This window comes from Microtus oregoni, unplaced genomic scaffold (genome assembly GCF_018167655.1).
Source record: "Microtus oregoni isolate MIOR12 unplaced genomic scaffold, Mior012 000002F_ref0000024, whole genome shotgun sequence".
In the NCBI taxonomy this organism is placed as follows: Eukaryota; Metazoa; Chordata; class Mammalia; order Rodentia; family Cricetidae; genus Microtus; species Microtus oregoni.
Genome location: NW_024543061.1, coordinates 71,382,045 through 71,399,051, shown reverse-complemented (window position 1 = coordinate 71,399,051; position 17,007 = coordinate 71,382,045). Strand labels below are relative to the sequence as shown.

Sequence of the window (17,007 nt, the reverse complement as noted above, 5' to 3'; positions counted from 1 at the left end):
AGCATCAGAAGATGTTCCTGTGTTATTCATTGAGAAATCTGACTGACCAATTTGTTAAGTCTGATTTTCTGGTGTCCCCAGGGCAGGGAACAGGTTTTGAACTTTGTCTCTTTGTTCTAGGTACTGCCTCTGCACCTGCATCTAGGGACCTAAGCCAGGAGGTGGCAGGACAAGGAGAAAAAGTGCTCCTGCCTCTTAAGGAGACCTCTGTGGAGAGCTTTCTACGAGCAGCCACACTGCCCCTGGCTAAGCTGCAGATACCCAGAGAACAGCTCTCAGACATTATGGAGAAGATCCGCAGTGGCAGCTGTGGGACCCTCTATCACGCCATGATGATCACCAGGGACAACCCTATGCCAAAGAGTGTTGTCCTCAAGGTTTTAGCAGGTAAAGTATGAAGATTCCCTTCTCTTTCTATGGTGAGCCTGTACCTGTAAATATTAACAGCAACTGCAAACTTTAAGATATGTGTCAGAAGATATACTTATTGTGTATAAGGGAAACTGGTTGCAGAGTTGTTCTTCCTGGATCTTTAGATTTCTGCCTTACGCTTGCCTATGGAAGTCTGTAAAGTAGACATTTCCATAGTAGTTGCTACTTGGCCTAGGGTTATGGGATTTTTTTAAAAACTTTTCTTTACTGTTTGATACCTTTTCTTTTAAAATTAATTAATTTATTATTAGCATGTCTCTCTGTGTGTGCGCATGTGTGCATGGCATGTATGTGTGAGTACAGGTGTGTGCCACACAAGTGTGAGGTCAGAGGTTAACTTTCAGTTGTTGCTTCTCCCCTTCCATTGTGGATTCCAGTGACTGAAAAATCATCAGGCTTCCATGTCATCAGTCACCGACTTTCACCATCTTTTTGGTCCTTATACCCTTCCTTGATATTGTGTATCATTCTCTCCTCTCCCCTCTCTCTTTCTCTCTGGATACATAGAACAGAAAACAAGGAAGGGCTAAAAATAAGCAAAAACATCCATCAAAAAGCCCAGACAGTGACATAATAGACATAATAGAACACTTGTCTATTCAGAAAGTCAAAAACCTATCAAGGTCTGAGACCCTTGACTCTCTATTATTTCTGTTAAAGGATAATTGACTGAGTATTACTCTCTTCTACATGGTCCCTCTTCTGCCCCCTTTCTGACTGCACTTCTACATTTGGTCCCTCTTCCATAGGGGCCTTGAACAATATCACCTGCACACATGTCCTTTGCTTCTTGCACCCTATGTGTCAGCTGCACTTGACTATTCACTGACCCAGTTCTTCTGTTTTTCATAGAACCCGTTGGACTCCAGGAGGCCCAGGATTTCATAGGGAGAATCCAATTCTATCAGTACCTGGGAAAACACAAGAACCTGGTACAACTGGAAGGATGCTGCACAGAAAGGCTGCCACTTTACATGGTGCTGGAAGATGTGGTCCCAGGGGACCTGCTCAGCTTTCTCTGGACCTGCCGTAAGGTGAGCAGTAGGGAAGCTGCACTAGTAGATCAAAGCTTTGATTAATTAGTTTTTTCATGCATCAATTAACACCACGAATGACAAAATATGCAGACAATATAAGAGTGAAGCAATTACCATGCTTGAATGGAACTATGATTGTGTAAGTGTAAAACAATTTTAGCTAAGGGCTATGGATATGGCCCAGTTGGCACAATGTTTGTCTAGCGAAAAGCCCAGGATTTGAAGACCGATGCTAAAACAGAAATATCACACTAGTTCAGAATTGAGTATAAAAAAAGGTTATTTGTTTAGGGATAGACTAACAGATCACAGTCCTCTGCTCGAATGGGGAACAGCAACCAAATCCCACAGCCGGAAAAAAGGCTAGATGCGTGCTTTACAGTGGCATATATAGTTTAAGAGGCCATGCCCAAGTGGGTGGGTAACTTAAAGGTTACTGGCTGTAGGAATTCCTACAGCAAGGGTTTGATCACCAACACAATGTACAACTGTATATGGTAGCATATACCCATATTCCAGCTCTGGGAAAGGTCTTGAGTTCAAGATCATTCACGACTATACATCCATTTGAAGCCACTCCCAGCCACATGAGACCAAGACTAAAAAAATAAAAATCTCATATCTGTTATGTGCACAGTTAACCACAAATGATATTAAACACTTGACATGTAGCAGGGGAAGCAGAAAATGAACTTTTTATTTTGGACAATTTTATGCACTGTGAGTTGAAATAGACATTTGTGGCTGATTACTATCTTGTTGGGCAAAATATGTTTAAAGACTTGTCTCCACTGCCTAACTTTGACTTTGGCAAAGTGTTTTGTTTTTGTTTTTTTGTTTGTTTTTTTTTTGCCATTATTTGAGACAGAGTTTCTCTGTGTAGCCTTGGCTGTCCAGGAACTTGCTATATTGACTAGACTGGTATTGAATTCACAGAAATCTGCCTGTCTCTGTCTTTCAAGTGTTGGGACTAAAAACATGTGCCATCATGTCTATACTGGAATGTTAATTATGATCTGAGTTTTATAAATAATCATAAAATGTTAAAGACATAATAGCAATTGGTACTAAAGAAGCAATCAAACTGGTAGCTGCTAAAAATGATAATGACAGAATGATGTACCACTCTCAGTAATAATAGTTACTCTGTTGTTCCTGCTAAGTGTACTTTTCATTCCATGAAAGCACCCTAGTATACTAGAGAAGACAAGGGAGAAGCTCAGCAATAAGTGTTTGTGTGTCAAATCTTTAAAGAGAAATAGCTCAGAAGTTTCTAGATTCCAGTGGAAGAACATAACAATTGATTATTCAATACCAAATGATCAGCCCTGAAAACATACACATTCAAGTTACATACAGACTGAACAGGCTGTATTTATATATATATATATGAATATACATACATACGTACATATATTCACAATTGTAACAATTAAAGAAAAAGAGGCTATGAATTTAAATGAGTGAGGTAAACATGGGAAGGTTTAGAGGGAGGTAAGGGAATGGACAAATAATGGAATTATATTATAATCTCAAAAAGTAAAAAGTTATTAAAAATTAAAATAGTAATAATAATATCCTTCGTTCTCTAAATGTTCCTCCCTGAAGAGTTGAAGAAACCCTGGTTTCTCACTTGCTTATGAGCCAGTTCCAGACTAATTTAGCCCTCAGAGGCTGATCATCACACAACTGGAAATGTGTGGTAAAGGCACCTGTTGAATGAAGTCTTTCACCCTATGGTGTGAATACAAGAACATAGACCCTGTCAATTTAAACCCTTCACGATATTATCCTTCTGCCACTTCTTTGCTCTCACCACCAAGCAACTTCCCACTCTTCAGAGCGGCCATCTTCTCTACTTCAGATCGTTTGCATCTGCTTTTCTTACTACACGGAGCACCTCTTCAGGCAGTTTATATCCACAAATCCTTCATCTTCCCATCTACCTCTAACCTTGAGGTGGCTCTCGTCTTCCTCCTACCAACCCATGGCCTAGGAGATGCTGCACATTTCCCTTGTGGCACTTACCACATGCAGCCATTTATTTATTTAGAGTTCCCTGATTTTAGTTCTCAGGTCTGGCATTCAGAAAATCTTGAAGGCAGCAGCTATCAGGCTCAGATGGGAAACTGCACATGGTGAATTTTCTCAACTTTTTGTTTGCATTTTGAGCTTTTTCTTTTTGAAAAACTATGTTTTCTTCACTTTTGAACACCAAGTTTTAACAGGGGAACCAGCACATGTAGGCCTTCTGCATAGCTGTGTTAATCATTCAGTGAAGAGTTTAATCCCTGTTTTTTGCCTGTTGTTCATCTGCTTTTCTTTTTTTTTTTTCATTTCTGCTGTTTAGGGGACCCTGTTATTCTACATATGTGAACATACCTAATGTTTGTCTCTCGATTATATATATATATATATATATATATATATATATATATATATATGTGTGTGTGTGTGTGTGTGTGTGTGTGTGTGTGTGTGTATTTTAGAGAGATGGCTCAGCAACTAAGAGTACCTCCTGCTCTTGCAGAGGATCAGCGTTCATTCAGTTCCCAACATTTATATGGAGGGTCACACTTATGTTTAACTCTAGTTCTTGGGAGTCAGATGCTATTTTCTTGTCTCCAAGGACACCAGAAATGCATGTGGTGCATATACATACATGCAAGCAAACATTCACACATATAGAAAAAACATAAATACACCTTAGTTTTTTTTTTGTTTGTTTTTTTTACATTTCTTTCTTCTCCCTGTGGGGGTGGGATCACATAGAAGTAGAAGGATAATTTGTGGGAGTCAATTCTGTGCCTCCACCACGTGTAGCCTGGGATAGAACTCAGGACATCAGGCTTGGTGACATGCACATTTACCCTCAGGCCATCTCTCCAGCCCTCTCTGATTCTTAATCCCTGTCCATAGCTTTCATATCTGCATTTCAGAGTTTCTTTACTATAATTTAAAAAAGAAAATATACTTAAGTCACTTTTATATAATGTTTTCCTTTCCTCTATCTCTTTAGGATGTGATGACCATGGATGGCCTGCTCTATGACCTCACAGAAAAACAAATATATCACATCGGAAAGCAGGTTCTTCTGGCCCTGGTAAGACCAGCTTAAATGGTCACTAATGGTTTCTTATCAGTTTCTTAGCAGCCTAGTATTTATGCTGTATTTCCTACATAATTATAAATGGGGTATATATATTTAAGATAGTTAAATAATGATGAGGCGTAAACGAACGACAAACAGAATTAACCAGGCTAGCTTAATATAATATATTCAGTTTTAATAAGGGGAGAGCTTACAAAACCAGGGTTCCAGCAAAGAGCAGGAAACAAAAGGGAAGGCGGGGATCACACCTGCCAGATTTATAGGTAAACATTTGCCTAAGGGGTACCCGCCCTACAAACAAGGTGATTGGCTGGGGCTTCCCTTACAAAATAAAGCTAGGTGAAGTCTATTCACTGATAGTTTGTTTTTCAGTCTTTTATTGATGACATTATTTAGGAAATACAGCTCAGTATAAGACATTCAAGGCAGAAGACAGCCAATTTAGGATTGATACAGTGAACTAGAAGAATGTGAAAGTTTACTTAGCTTAAGTTTTAAAAGCTTAATCAAGATCAAGATTAATTTGATATCTGAACCCATATACATGTCAAAGAGGAAACAAGGGAAGCAAGATGGAAGAGATCTAGGGGAGAAAGCAGGTAGGTGAAAGGGTGAAGAAAGATACAGATTTATACCCCCAAAATAAGGCAGACTAGCTCAGATTGTGTTTGGTTGGAGACTTGCTTTGATAATATATGTGATATGAAATATATACATCTACATATGTATATATGTATATAATAAACTTGAGAAAATAAGGAACAAGGGGAAGAGAAAGGAAAGAACAGAAAAGGCCAACTGTTCTTTTATTTTTAAATCAACTTAAAGAGGTTTAAAGAATTTAGGGCTTCAGAAAAAAATTACCGTTATCAAAATTATTCAGGAAGTTTATATAACTATATGTGTGAAATTATTTGGATGTATTTTAAACGGATATTTTATATATAAAAATCAAGGCTCTGTGAAACTATGATTTTATGTTTTGTTGAATTTTGCTACCACAATGTGTGAAATGGATCAGTACTCTTTGTAGCGGTGATAGCATGGGGAATTGAACTCATGGCATCTTGCACAGCAAGAGCTGCATGCCTGGCCCATCAGATATTTAAATGAAATTAGGAAAAATGGAGTAAAAAGGAAGTGAAGGGAGGAAAGAGAAGTAGTTCTGGTTGGAACTCCCGCAGGCTGAGGAGAGAGGCCACCACACAGCAGTTATCTCTAGTCACAGTGCTGCTAAGTTGTGAGCTTTATCCTGCATTGCCTCCCGAATCGTAAATTCAGAGGTATCAATCCTAGGGGGGTGCGCCAATCAAACTGATGCATCCATTAAGCATCTGTGTTACCTGTCAGGAGGCAAGGCTATATGTTTTGCTGTTATCTTGTAATGACCTTAAATTTTATACATTCTTCAATTTTTCTTATTATAGGATAATTTTCTTATACATTCCTTAATTTTGCTCCTCCTATTTAATTTCTTGGTTCTAAAAATTTCCAAGAGACATAAAACTGCTAGTCGTGGTCTTCTTCATCAGTGACTGAACCCTAACACTTTCACCCTCTAAATTTCCTTTTTCTGTGTTTGGTAGTCGGAACCCCAGGTTTCTGGCCTTTCAGTCACACACAGCTTGAGTGGCTTCAGGCAAAAGGAGCAGATCCAGCACACATCACCAGCCACACTGATTTTCACCTGCTTTTCTAACCACACCAGAATCCTTTGTTCCCTTGTACTACAAGTCACTCCCTTTCTCTTTCTAGATGGTGACTTAGTAAGTCTGTGTTAAAAGTCTTAAAGTTTGTTTTTACAAGTTCTCAGAGAATTTTCATCTGGAGCCTGACTTAAGAACTATTAGTGGATTGGTATGAGTTAAGAGACTAGTTTTCTGTCAACAATCACCGGATGAGTCTGTGACTTTCTGTGTTCCTTTGGGTTTTCCAACATCATCTAGTTGGAAAGACAGAATGAGATAATTTGAACCTTGTATATACGTTCCAGAATTGAACTGAGTACCATCTGAAGGGAAAGAACAATCAAGAGGGGCTAGGGTTGACACAGAGCATGCGATTATGCTTTCAGAGTCCAGTGTTAGGAGTAGGTATGTAGCACAGTTGCAGAGTGCTCACATAGAACACGTGATGCAACAGGATCCATCCTGAGCACTGAAGTTAAATTCCTGTGTTAGTGCCGTTCGGATCATTCACTGAGTTTGGTAATCCATAATCATAAGGTGAAAAAATCTAATCCCTTATCCTGCTTTAGAAATGATCTCATTGATTAATGTGAGTGTTTGGAGCAGAGAAGTTTCTTATCTTTTGAAGGCCACCCAAGACTGTCTTATTTGTGAACTATGACCTTCAGAATGCTGATTGCCTTTGATCATATGCTGATAGGAATTCCTGCAGGATAAGAATCTGTTTCATGGGGATGTTGCTGCCAGGAACATCCTGATCCAAAGTGACCTGACTGTCAAACTCTGCCATTTGGGCCTGGCTTATGAAGTCCACACCCAAGGGGCCATTTCCTCTGCGCGCACCAGCACCATCCCTCTCAAGTGGCTCGCTCCAGAACGTCTTCTCCTGAAACCTGCAAGCATCAGAGGAGATGTGTATGTTCCTGCTTTCTTTTTTCTCTTTGAGGTCTTGTGCTTCCCCCAGAATGTGATTGCACATGCAGTCACTTATGTCTGCAAATCAGATCTCTACTTGAAATCAAACACTGTCAAGCAAAAATGTTTGCCATCTGCTTTCAATCTATTTAAAAATGCTTTTCCTGGTAGTTCTTGTGAATTACATTAGCAGATTTTAATAGGAAAGAAAAAAGTGAAAATATTACTCAAATCAATGTTGGAGGACTTACCTTAGCAGCCTTGCTTTAACCTTTAGGGTATGGTTACACTTATGAGTCAGGAAATGAAGAATTTGAAGTAAAATATTTATACACATTTCAAGTCACTTCTTTTAAAAATATTAAGTTATTTATGTGCATGTGCCTGCATGAGTTTATGTGCACCATGTATGTATTAGAGTTCTTGGTAGCCAGAAGAAAGTGTCAGATCCACATAACTGGAGTTATAGAAGGCTGTGAGCCAACACATGTATACTAGGAACTGACCCCAGGTCCTCTGCAGAAGCAATAAGTGCTCTTAGTCACTGAGCTATGTCTTCACTCCCAAATCACTTATTAAGTGAAAAACATACATGCATATTTATTTATCAGAACTTTTAAGGAGAAAAATATACATTTTGTGATGGGTCTTGAACATGCAAAAGCAGCACTTAAGCCACAATTCTTTGTATTTACTTCTGAAATGCAGGGTCACACATGCATGCCACAATGCACAGATATAAGCTTTATTTCTTGTCTGAATAGTTGCAATCATGACTCATGGCTGGATGCCACTTTGAGATGGTTCTTAGTACATATAATAAGAGACCTGAAAATATTTGTAAAACAACCTGAGACTTTTATTTCCTCTTCTCATTTAATTAATTAATTAATTGAGACAGTGCTTTTTTTAATATTTATTAATTTATTATGTATACAATATTCTGTCTGTGTGTATGTCTGCATGCCAGAAGAGGGCACCAGACCTCGTTACAGATGGTTGTGAGCCACCATGTGGTTGCCGGGAATTGAACTCAGGACCTTTGGAAGAGCAGGCAATGCTCTTAACCACTGAGCTATCTCTCCAGCCCCAGTGCTTTTTTTTTTTTGTGTAGGCTTGGTTGTCTTAAATATAACTCTGTAGACTGGGCTGGTCTTGAACTTACAGAGCTTAACCTGCTTCTGCCTCCCAAGTTCTGGAATTAAAGGCATGCACCACTACTGACCAGGTTCCCCATCTCATTTTTTACTTGACTCATCAGTACAATTTTGTAATATGTTATTCACTTAATTTTTTTTATTTGGGGTGGGGCTGGAGTTGAGACAGGGCCTTTCTATATATCTCTGGATATCCTGAAACTTTTTATGTAAAAACTACCGAGTTTGAGCCCACAGAAATCTGACTGCCTCTGAATCCCATGTGCTGCAGTTAACGGCATCATCACCATTCCTGCCTCATTTTTGTTTTGTTTTGTATTAAACAAGTCTCCCGGTGTAGCCAGACTGTCCTTAAACTAGTGACCCTCCTTCATTAGTCTCTCAAGTGTTGGGATTACAAATGTGAAGTACTATTGCAGCTCATTTTCTTTTTAGCAGCATACTCGTATGGACTCGTTTTAAAACATTCAACTTATTTTTAAAGATATATCTTATGCAAATATTTCAGTAGCATCTATAGCACTTAGATACTTAGATGATTGCTTAACTATAATTACATACACAACTGGTATAATCAGGACTGTAAAGAATTGAAATTGATCTTTGGAAATAATGTACCTCAGCTCGGCACAAAAGTTCGATGCAGAATGCCTTCCTTAGTGTCCATATCACAAGAGGCAGTGGGAATTGAAACATCGGCTTGATGAGTCCATTAGGATGCTTCCTCTGATGTATCCCTTATACCTGCTTTTCAACAGACTGTGGGCAATTGTACCTTTAAAATGTTACTCATTTAAAGATGGTAGTAATAGTGAAGTATGTGCCTCTAAAGTCATACCGATTAGCCAAATTCCCTTTCCAAATGTCTAAAGTTTACTAGTACTTTCTCTATGTTTGAATAAATAGATCTACTGAGAAAGCAGTGGTTAAATGAAGAGTCCCTGTGTGCTTTGTATTTAATTAAGGCTAGAATTTGAGCACAGAGGGAAGGAAAGATGAAAAAGATAAAAAGGGACATTCTGTTTCAGTGAGTGGATCTGTGATTGCACACTCGTATGCTAATAACAACAGCAAACACGTATTATGAAGAAGGGATATAGACTCAGCCCTTAAAGATAGAGATTCTGAGAGACATGGGCAGGAATGTTCATTAATAAACTCTGTGACTTATCCTCTTTCTAAAACACTTCATCTCTCTTTGACTCCTTCATTTCCTTGCTGATGTTAAATTAAGCTTTCTTTAGTAAAGATAAAGGTAGAAATTAAATGGATGACTTTGCTTCTTTTACAGCTGGTCTTTTGGGATCCTGCTTTATGAGATGGTGACTCTAGGTAAGGACGACCTCCTGGGGAACAGGCAAGCTTGCTCATTTGGAGGGTGAATGTTAGAACCTTTAAGGAAGTGTTTTCAGGCCAGGCCAGATAGCACTGGACTGATATGGACTCTGCGCCTCTTTCCAATAAATTCTATGTAAATATCAACTCATTTTGTTCTCTCTCTCTCTCTCTCTCTCCCTTCATTTTCTTTAGCTTTCCCTTTTACCTTTTTTCCCCCAAACCATACCAGCTCCATAGAATGTGTTCAAAACTAAAGTTTAATTCCCACAGCAACCTTCTATAAATGTGAGAACGTTTTCTTCAAGTTTATTTGTCCATTCAATTTAGAAACTGTAGCTCCTTCTGTGTTATAAAGAGTGGAAGGCAGGTCTTATTTCCTGTTTTGCCATGTTTTATTACTTTCCTTAATTAAAACTAAAGAACTTCTAATATTACCTTTCTTCTCCAGAACATCGTTTCTGAAATTTACTGTATCCTTATATAATCTGCAGGAAGCAACTATACTGTACACAGTATTTTCCCATGGTTATGGCTTAAATGCCGCTGTCTCAGATCAATGGATACTGGAGTTATTTTCACTTCATATTTAGAAGGTTTCTTGCTGGTCTCATGTTTTTTGTATTGACAGGGGCACCACCATACCCTGAAGTCCCTCCCAGCAACATTCTACAGTATCTCCAGAGAGGGAAAATCATGAAGAGACCCAGCAGCTGCACACATGCCATGTAAGTGGCTCTTCTAGGCTTGAGCTTCTGTCATTTGAAATAATGGTTTGGTCCTTAATCACTACACCTTTTTCTGTGTGCCTTGGATGATCATTGTCCTTCTATGCTAATGCACAGTCTTAAATAAAGCAGTTCTGCTCAACAACTTATCAGCCACTTTTCTAATTGTGTCAAAGTACCCAAGAGAAGCTGCTTCAGGAGGAAAGCTTGACCTTGTCTCAATTTCATTACAGTGGGGAAGGTAGGGCAGAGATGCTCAGTCTGTGGTTGTGGCAGCACATAGACAGCTTGTTCACATGCTTGTGGACCAGCAGACAGTGAACAAAGGCTGGAATCAGGAGGCTGTAACTTCCAAATACTTCCCCTAGTGGGGAATCACACTTAAAACATGGGCCTGAAGGGGGCAGTTCAGGCTCAAGCTATAAATATGTTATATATGTATATTTATCACATATGCATTTGTGACATACACATATGTATACATTATATATACATTACACACATTCTTACAATTTTGAGGCAATCGCTGAGGACGCTAATTTTTGCTTTCACAAAAGGCCTTCAGACAAAGTGCCTGGCCTTAAAAGAACCTACCACGCTGATGAGAAGGTAAACGAAATGATTAAAAGCTCCACCCATCACACCATAGAGGGGAACTGACAATTTACTCATAGCTCTGTTATCCTTGCACTGCATGGTGGAGAAGGCAGAGCTCTTCTGTCACTTTATAGTCTGAAACGTCTCCAGCATTCTAGTATATAAAAAGGAAAACCATGCTGAGAGACTTGATCTAAAGAGAATGGTAGAGTACCAGTCTCTGGAAATAGAATGGGGGACAGGGCAGAAAGAACAGTTTTTATTTGGTTGTTGAAGAGGAACTATGTTCCTTTCACAGTTGTCTCTGTTGTTCCCATCTCAGGTACAGCATCATGAAATGCTGTTGGCACTGGAGTGAGGACAGCCGCCCGTTACCTGCAGAGCTGTGCTTACGCCTAGAAGCTGCCTCTAGATCTGCAAATGACAAGGCTGTGTTGCAAGTGCCGGAGTTAGTGGTGCCTGAACTGTATGCAGATGTGGCTGGCATCCGTGCAGAGAACCTTTCCTACAGCTACAGTGTCCTTTGAAGACGCCCCCAGACAAGAAACTATATGTACTTGGAATAAGTTCCTTCAAGAAGAGAGAGAAGGTACTTCCTATGGGCCCCAAAGGGAGAAAAAGGACATGGACTCCACATTTTTCCCTATATATTTTCCTAGAAATATGAAATGCTGCTGGACAAGGCTCTACCTCTACACACCATGTACTCTTGAGCTAAGACTATCTGTCTGCTTCCCAGTCCCTAGTGCCTGGGTACAAGTGGTAGACAGTGTCATTCCAAAGAAAGTTTTTAAAATCTGCAATGACTGTTGGGGAATAGGGCAAAAGGGCTGGCTCCACCCACCCCAGGCTAGTTTACTACTAAAAAGTTCTTTTTTAAATCTAAACTATTACAGAGTATGAATAAATCAGATGGCATGAATGAACAGGAACCCAACATAGGAATTCATGAGAAAGAAAATTCAAGTTTTTTTTTTTTCCTGTGAAGTGTAAGGTAAATCACAATCTCCTTTGAGAAGAGATCTTGTCTCTTCTACATAGAGGGGACATAAAAGTTATTCAGTCTTATTCCCTTCATGAAGCATTGGAGAACTGTAACAAATAATACTGAGTTTTTTCTTGACTATAGATTGAACTTTTATTGAATTCTGAGACAGGTTGATCCTGTTTGATATTACATTTAATTAGAAGCAGGAGTCATTTCATGATTAAGAACATTGTATTTGCTTGCTACTCCTGTTAGACTACGGAGAATAATTCTAAAGAACCAAAGTTAGAACTAGTGATGAAATGTGTGGGTGAGTGGGGCATGTGCTCGTGTGCATGTGTGTTTGTGTGTGCTCGTGTGCATGTGTGTTTGTGTTTGTGTGATTAGTAGGAAACAAGGAAACCAAGCAAAAAGACTCAGCAACCCAGGTGGATTAGGAGATCCAAAGAAGAAGCAACCTGATAGGGATGGGTGGTAGTTTTGATTCAATCATTCATTGAAACACTGTGAAACAACTCATTAAATTACTATTTCTTGACTAGAAGTAGACTTTTCTAGTGTATAGCTGCAAAATCTTTACAATAGGAAGTAGAAAATAGGTGGAATCAATTTTAATAGAAAAATAAAAACCTATATTATCCAAAAAGAGATTCTTTATGCGTAAAATGAGAAGACTATCTACCTCACAGGATGGTGTGAGGGTCCAGGAGACTATGTATTTGTATAATATGTGGCATATAATATGTGTTCAATAAATATTAGTCCCCTCCCACAACTTAGAACATTTTTTCCATTATGTTTAACAATATAACATCCACTGCGGCCTTGAAGAGAGCCCTGGCCTGTGATAACACAGGGCAGCAAATGTCTAAAAGATGGTGGTGTTGTACGAGCAGGACAGCCATTAACATTAACTGTCATCATGTATTGTTTGTTTTCTAACATTGAGAACTGAACCTAGGAACTTACAGACACAGGGAAGTGACCTACACTGGTCTTGAGCCATCATGTTTGTGTGAGGTTTTGGCCGATGACAGTAGTCTCCTATGATTGCGAAACACTGTAAGAATTACAGTGAGGACAAATTCTGTTTACACACTGACCTGTGACTTTGCAAGAATACCCTGCTACCTTTAGAAGGATGAGGAGAGCTATCATAGAAAAGATGGCTGGCAGCTGAAAACTGGCATCACTCAATCAACTGAGATCTTGACGTAGTCATAGTGACTCAGCTAAATACAACAGTAAGTAGTCAGGATTTAAGTGTGCTGGAGAGAGAAAATGGATGAAATCCAATTTTTGCCTCCCAGATGTTAATTTGAGCCATTTTATAAAGTATTTCCTTATTTAAATATTTAAAAATGTTGAGTGTTAAGGCTTTCTGTGCCAGACAGTGGGAAGTGAGTTGGATAAAGAAACTGGAAGCTCTGAATAAAATCAGACCGGATGTATTTATGTGTGGCCACCTGCTAATTAAAAACTTATGTTAAATGTTATAAGTGAAACCCATGGGATAGTAGAAGGCAGTGATGAGTGAAGACTTCTCTGAATACATGGTATTTAAATGGATACCTTAGGGACGGGTCAGGTCATAGAAAGAGTGAGAAGTATCTAGGAGTGGGATTTGAATGACAACTTTGAGGTAAGAAAAACCAATGTGGTGCTGTGGAGATGGTTCAGTGGATAAAGTGCTTGCCGTGAAAATTTGAAGAATGTAATTTGGATCCCCAGAATCCATGTAAAAAGTTGATGTGGGAGCACACATCTGTAATCCTATCATGCCACCGACAAGATGGTAATGAAGACAGGACTCCCCACAAGCTTGCAGGCCAGCTATGTGGTATACTCTTTTGTCAACCACAAAAGAGCCAGAGGTCAACCTAAGCAAGATGGAAGGCAGAGATGAACACCTAAAGATGTCCTGTGACCTCCAAATGTTTTGTGGCACACACTTGACAAATTTGCCATACAATGACTACATATATAAACATGTACCTATGAAAAACAAAACCATAATCATAACCAGATAAAGCAATACACAGGTGAGAAACTGAAAAGATGTTTACAGGGTTGTAGCATATGTGTTTAAGGGGGAGGAGACACATAACGAAATGGAGCATGGCTTACTGTTTCTTTTCTTGAGTTTGTGCCTATGGATATAGGTGGCCAGGAAGGCCAGAAGGCTGTGTTGGATTCCCTGAGCTGGAGTTGCTGGTGGTTGTGAGTTGTCTGTCATATGTGCTGGGAACCAAACTCAGGTCCTTTGTATGTAACCTTTGCCACTGACCTATCTCTCTCCAGTTCCACTTCACCATATTAAATGAAGAAAAAAATAAGAATAGTAAAATTATTAGTGTAAATTAATAAAATTTTCTCATTTTTACTATAACAATTTATGGAATGCTTTCTCATCTTATACTCAGTGAAATAAGTCAGACACATAGACACAAAAACAGAAGGTCAGAGGGTAGTCTATTATCTTTAGTAGAATATTCTTGTTTGAAAGTAAATTAAAAGTTATGGTGTATGCTTAAATTATATAATATTGTTATGTTTGCTGTACTGCATCTTTCTCTGTCCTGCCAGCTCCCAAATAATGGCACAAAGACTTATTCATTATAAAGCTTGGCCCAAGCTCAGGCTTGTTTTTAACTAGCTTATAAGAGCTTTAAAAACCTATTTTTATTAATCCATGTTCTGTCACGTACCAATCATTCTGTATCTTCTATGTCTCCTTGCATCTCCTTTGCATGCCTAAATTCATTCCCACTTCATCCCTTTGCCTGTAAATTTCACCTATTCTCCCTGCCTGGCTATCAGCTCTTTATCTTTATATTAAAACAATCACAAGGACATATCTTCCTATGGTATAAACATTCAGCAAGAATTTGCCTCCCAGCTGTTCCAAACCTAATAATTCAATTCAGTCTATCATGTGATGGTGATCAATTATCCTACCTGATAACCAATGGTATAAGAGTGGTTGGATTTTCAGCATGATGGGGATTTATTTGAGAAGCACTGCTATCAAGTGGCAAAAGTCATGGCTAAACTCCACAGGGAAACCCAAGATGGAATAAAAGACAAAGGTAAACAGGTGGATATGGACAGAAATACATCACCACACTTTGGCTTTTCCTTCTTAAAATGTACCAAATTTAGTGTGTGGCATTAGACTTCATACGAATCTTGCTGTACAGATTCATTGTACTGAAGGAGACAGCTCTGACATTCGATTCTACAAATAATGAAAATTACTGATCCGAAATGAAAATATAAGCTTTGATGCAGTTTGAGAGTGTTTCCGAAAATTGTAAGAGGGAATGATTTGGTCACTTTCAATAGAAAAGATATAGAAGGGCAGAGGAGACATTAAAAAAAGGACTCAAAAGAAGAGACTTCTATACACAGAAAAAAAAATCCCAGCAGAGAATTTAAGATATTAACAGTTCTAAGAAAGAATCAGACCTAAAAATGGCAGGTGTGTGGTGCACACGCGAAATACCAACACTTGGTTAGGAGGTTATGGCCAGAATAGGTGACATAGGTGAGATTAAGGCCTCAATAAAAATCAAAAGAGAACCAGAAATGAAAGAACCACATGGCTGGAAAAACACTTGAGTGGAAAATAGTTATGAACAGATATACATTAAGCCACCAAGCCTCACTTTCCATTGCAGTTGGGAATGTTCGCTTCCTACTTCAATATGATTTCACAAGGCGTTGTGAAGCTGACCACAGTGTTGGGAAAGGCAGAAACAGTCCTTTCGTTTCACCTAAGTGATGAAAACATTCATTTTCACAAGGCAACTGTGACAATGTAATTACACCCCAAATAGAACCTACAGTAACTGAGAAAGAAAAATGTTCACAGTGCATTTTCACCACTTCCCGTCTGATTAGGGATATCTAAAACTCTTTATTGTTTATTTATTTTTGTTTTCTGAGACAGGATTTCCCAGACTGTCATGGAACTAGCTCTGTAGAACAGGTTGGCTTCAAATTCACAGAGATCCACCTGCCTCTGCCTCCCTAGTGCTAGGATTAAAGGCGTGCGCCACCACAGCCTGGCCTGAAATTCTTACATTACTATAACATGAGAAACACTAGCCATGTGAGATATTTAAATGTCAATGTAAGTTAATTAAAATTAAGAGTTCGATTTCCCCAGTCTCACTAGCTACACTTAAGAGCTCGGTAAACTCAACACTTTCCCACATCCCTGGTGTTTTCCATGTGGGAGTACAAAACACTCCTCTGCTACTTTTTAATACTGAACACAGTGTAAAGCGTCTTACTGTGGTATTTTCTTGATTTACAATGTGAAGAGTTTGGTAAATACAGTTTTTTATTTTATCTTAAAAACACGTAGGGATCTATAAAACCTAAGGTCACTGAAGAAGGCCTTCTATAGAATTCCGTGAAAACGATTATAACTGACATCTTCACAGATACTATAAAACACTGTACTTAAGTTTCTGTAAATTATTTTTGTAATAATTTGGGCCCTTCTAGGTTTTAAAACTTAAAGTTTCACATCCTAGAAAACTCCTCAAACCTGGGCAAACTGGCCTGGTGAGCAATCCTAGTGGTAAGGTGTGGTGATGCATATTTCTAATGTGTTCCTAAATAGCAGCCTACCACCCTACTGCGAGAGGGAGTAAATTCTGTGACAACTACATAACTAAGATGGCCACAGAGGCTGGGCGGTGGTGGCGCACGCCTTTAGTCCCCTCACTTAGGAGGCAGAGGCAGCTGGATCTTGTGAGTTCGAGGCCAGTCTGGTCTGTCTACAAAATGAGTTCCCGGACAGCCAGGACTACACAAAGAAACCTTGCCTCTCAGAAAAAAACAAAACAAACAAACAAACAAACAAAAGGAATAACCAAAGAGAACTCTTACCAACTTGCCTTGAAAATCACTCCACGTTCTCAAACCCTACCTTCTAGTTACTTATTGATTTCAAGTGTAGAAATTGTGTTTTTTGGCTTTCTCCAAATACACACGTTCACACTGCC

At 39.0% G+C, this 17,007-nt stretch overlaps 1 protein-coding gene across 4 annotated transcripts in view; it reads left to right on the top strand.

Moving 5' to 3' along the window:
- The window catches only part of Styk1 (serine/threonine/tyrosine kinase 1), a 51,331-nt gene that overhangs the window by 28,736 nt on the left and 5,588 nt on the right, over window positions 1-17,007 (top strand). For 3 of the 4 annotated variants that reach the window (XM_041641465.1, XM_041641483.1, XM_041641474.1), the window contains exons 5-11: window positions 121-387; window positions 1,285-1,466; window positions 4,489-4,572; window positions 6,970-7,184; window positions 9,633-9,673; window positions 10,308-10,404; window positions 11,324-13,909. In XM_041641465.1, coding sequence (XP_041497399.1) covers window positions 121-387; window positions 1,285-1,466; window positions 4,489-4,572; window positions 6,970-7,184; window positions 9,633-9,673; window positions 10,308-10,404; window positions 11,324-11,528 — 1,091 coding nt within the window. In that variant the 3' untranslated portion in view covers window positions 11,529-13,909. Of the gene's footprint in view, window positions 1-120; window positions 388-1,284; window positions 1,467-4,488; window positions 4,573-6,969; window positions 7,185-9,632; window positions 9,674-10,307; window positions 10,405-11,323; window positions 13,910-17,007 lie in introns of those variants that run through there. The other variant, XR_005973377.1, reaches the window with a different exon arrangement.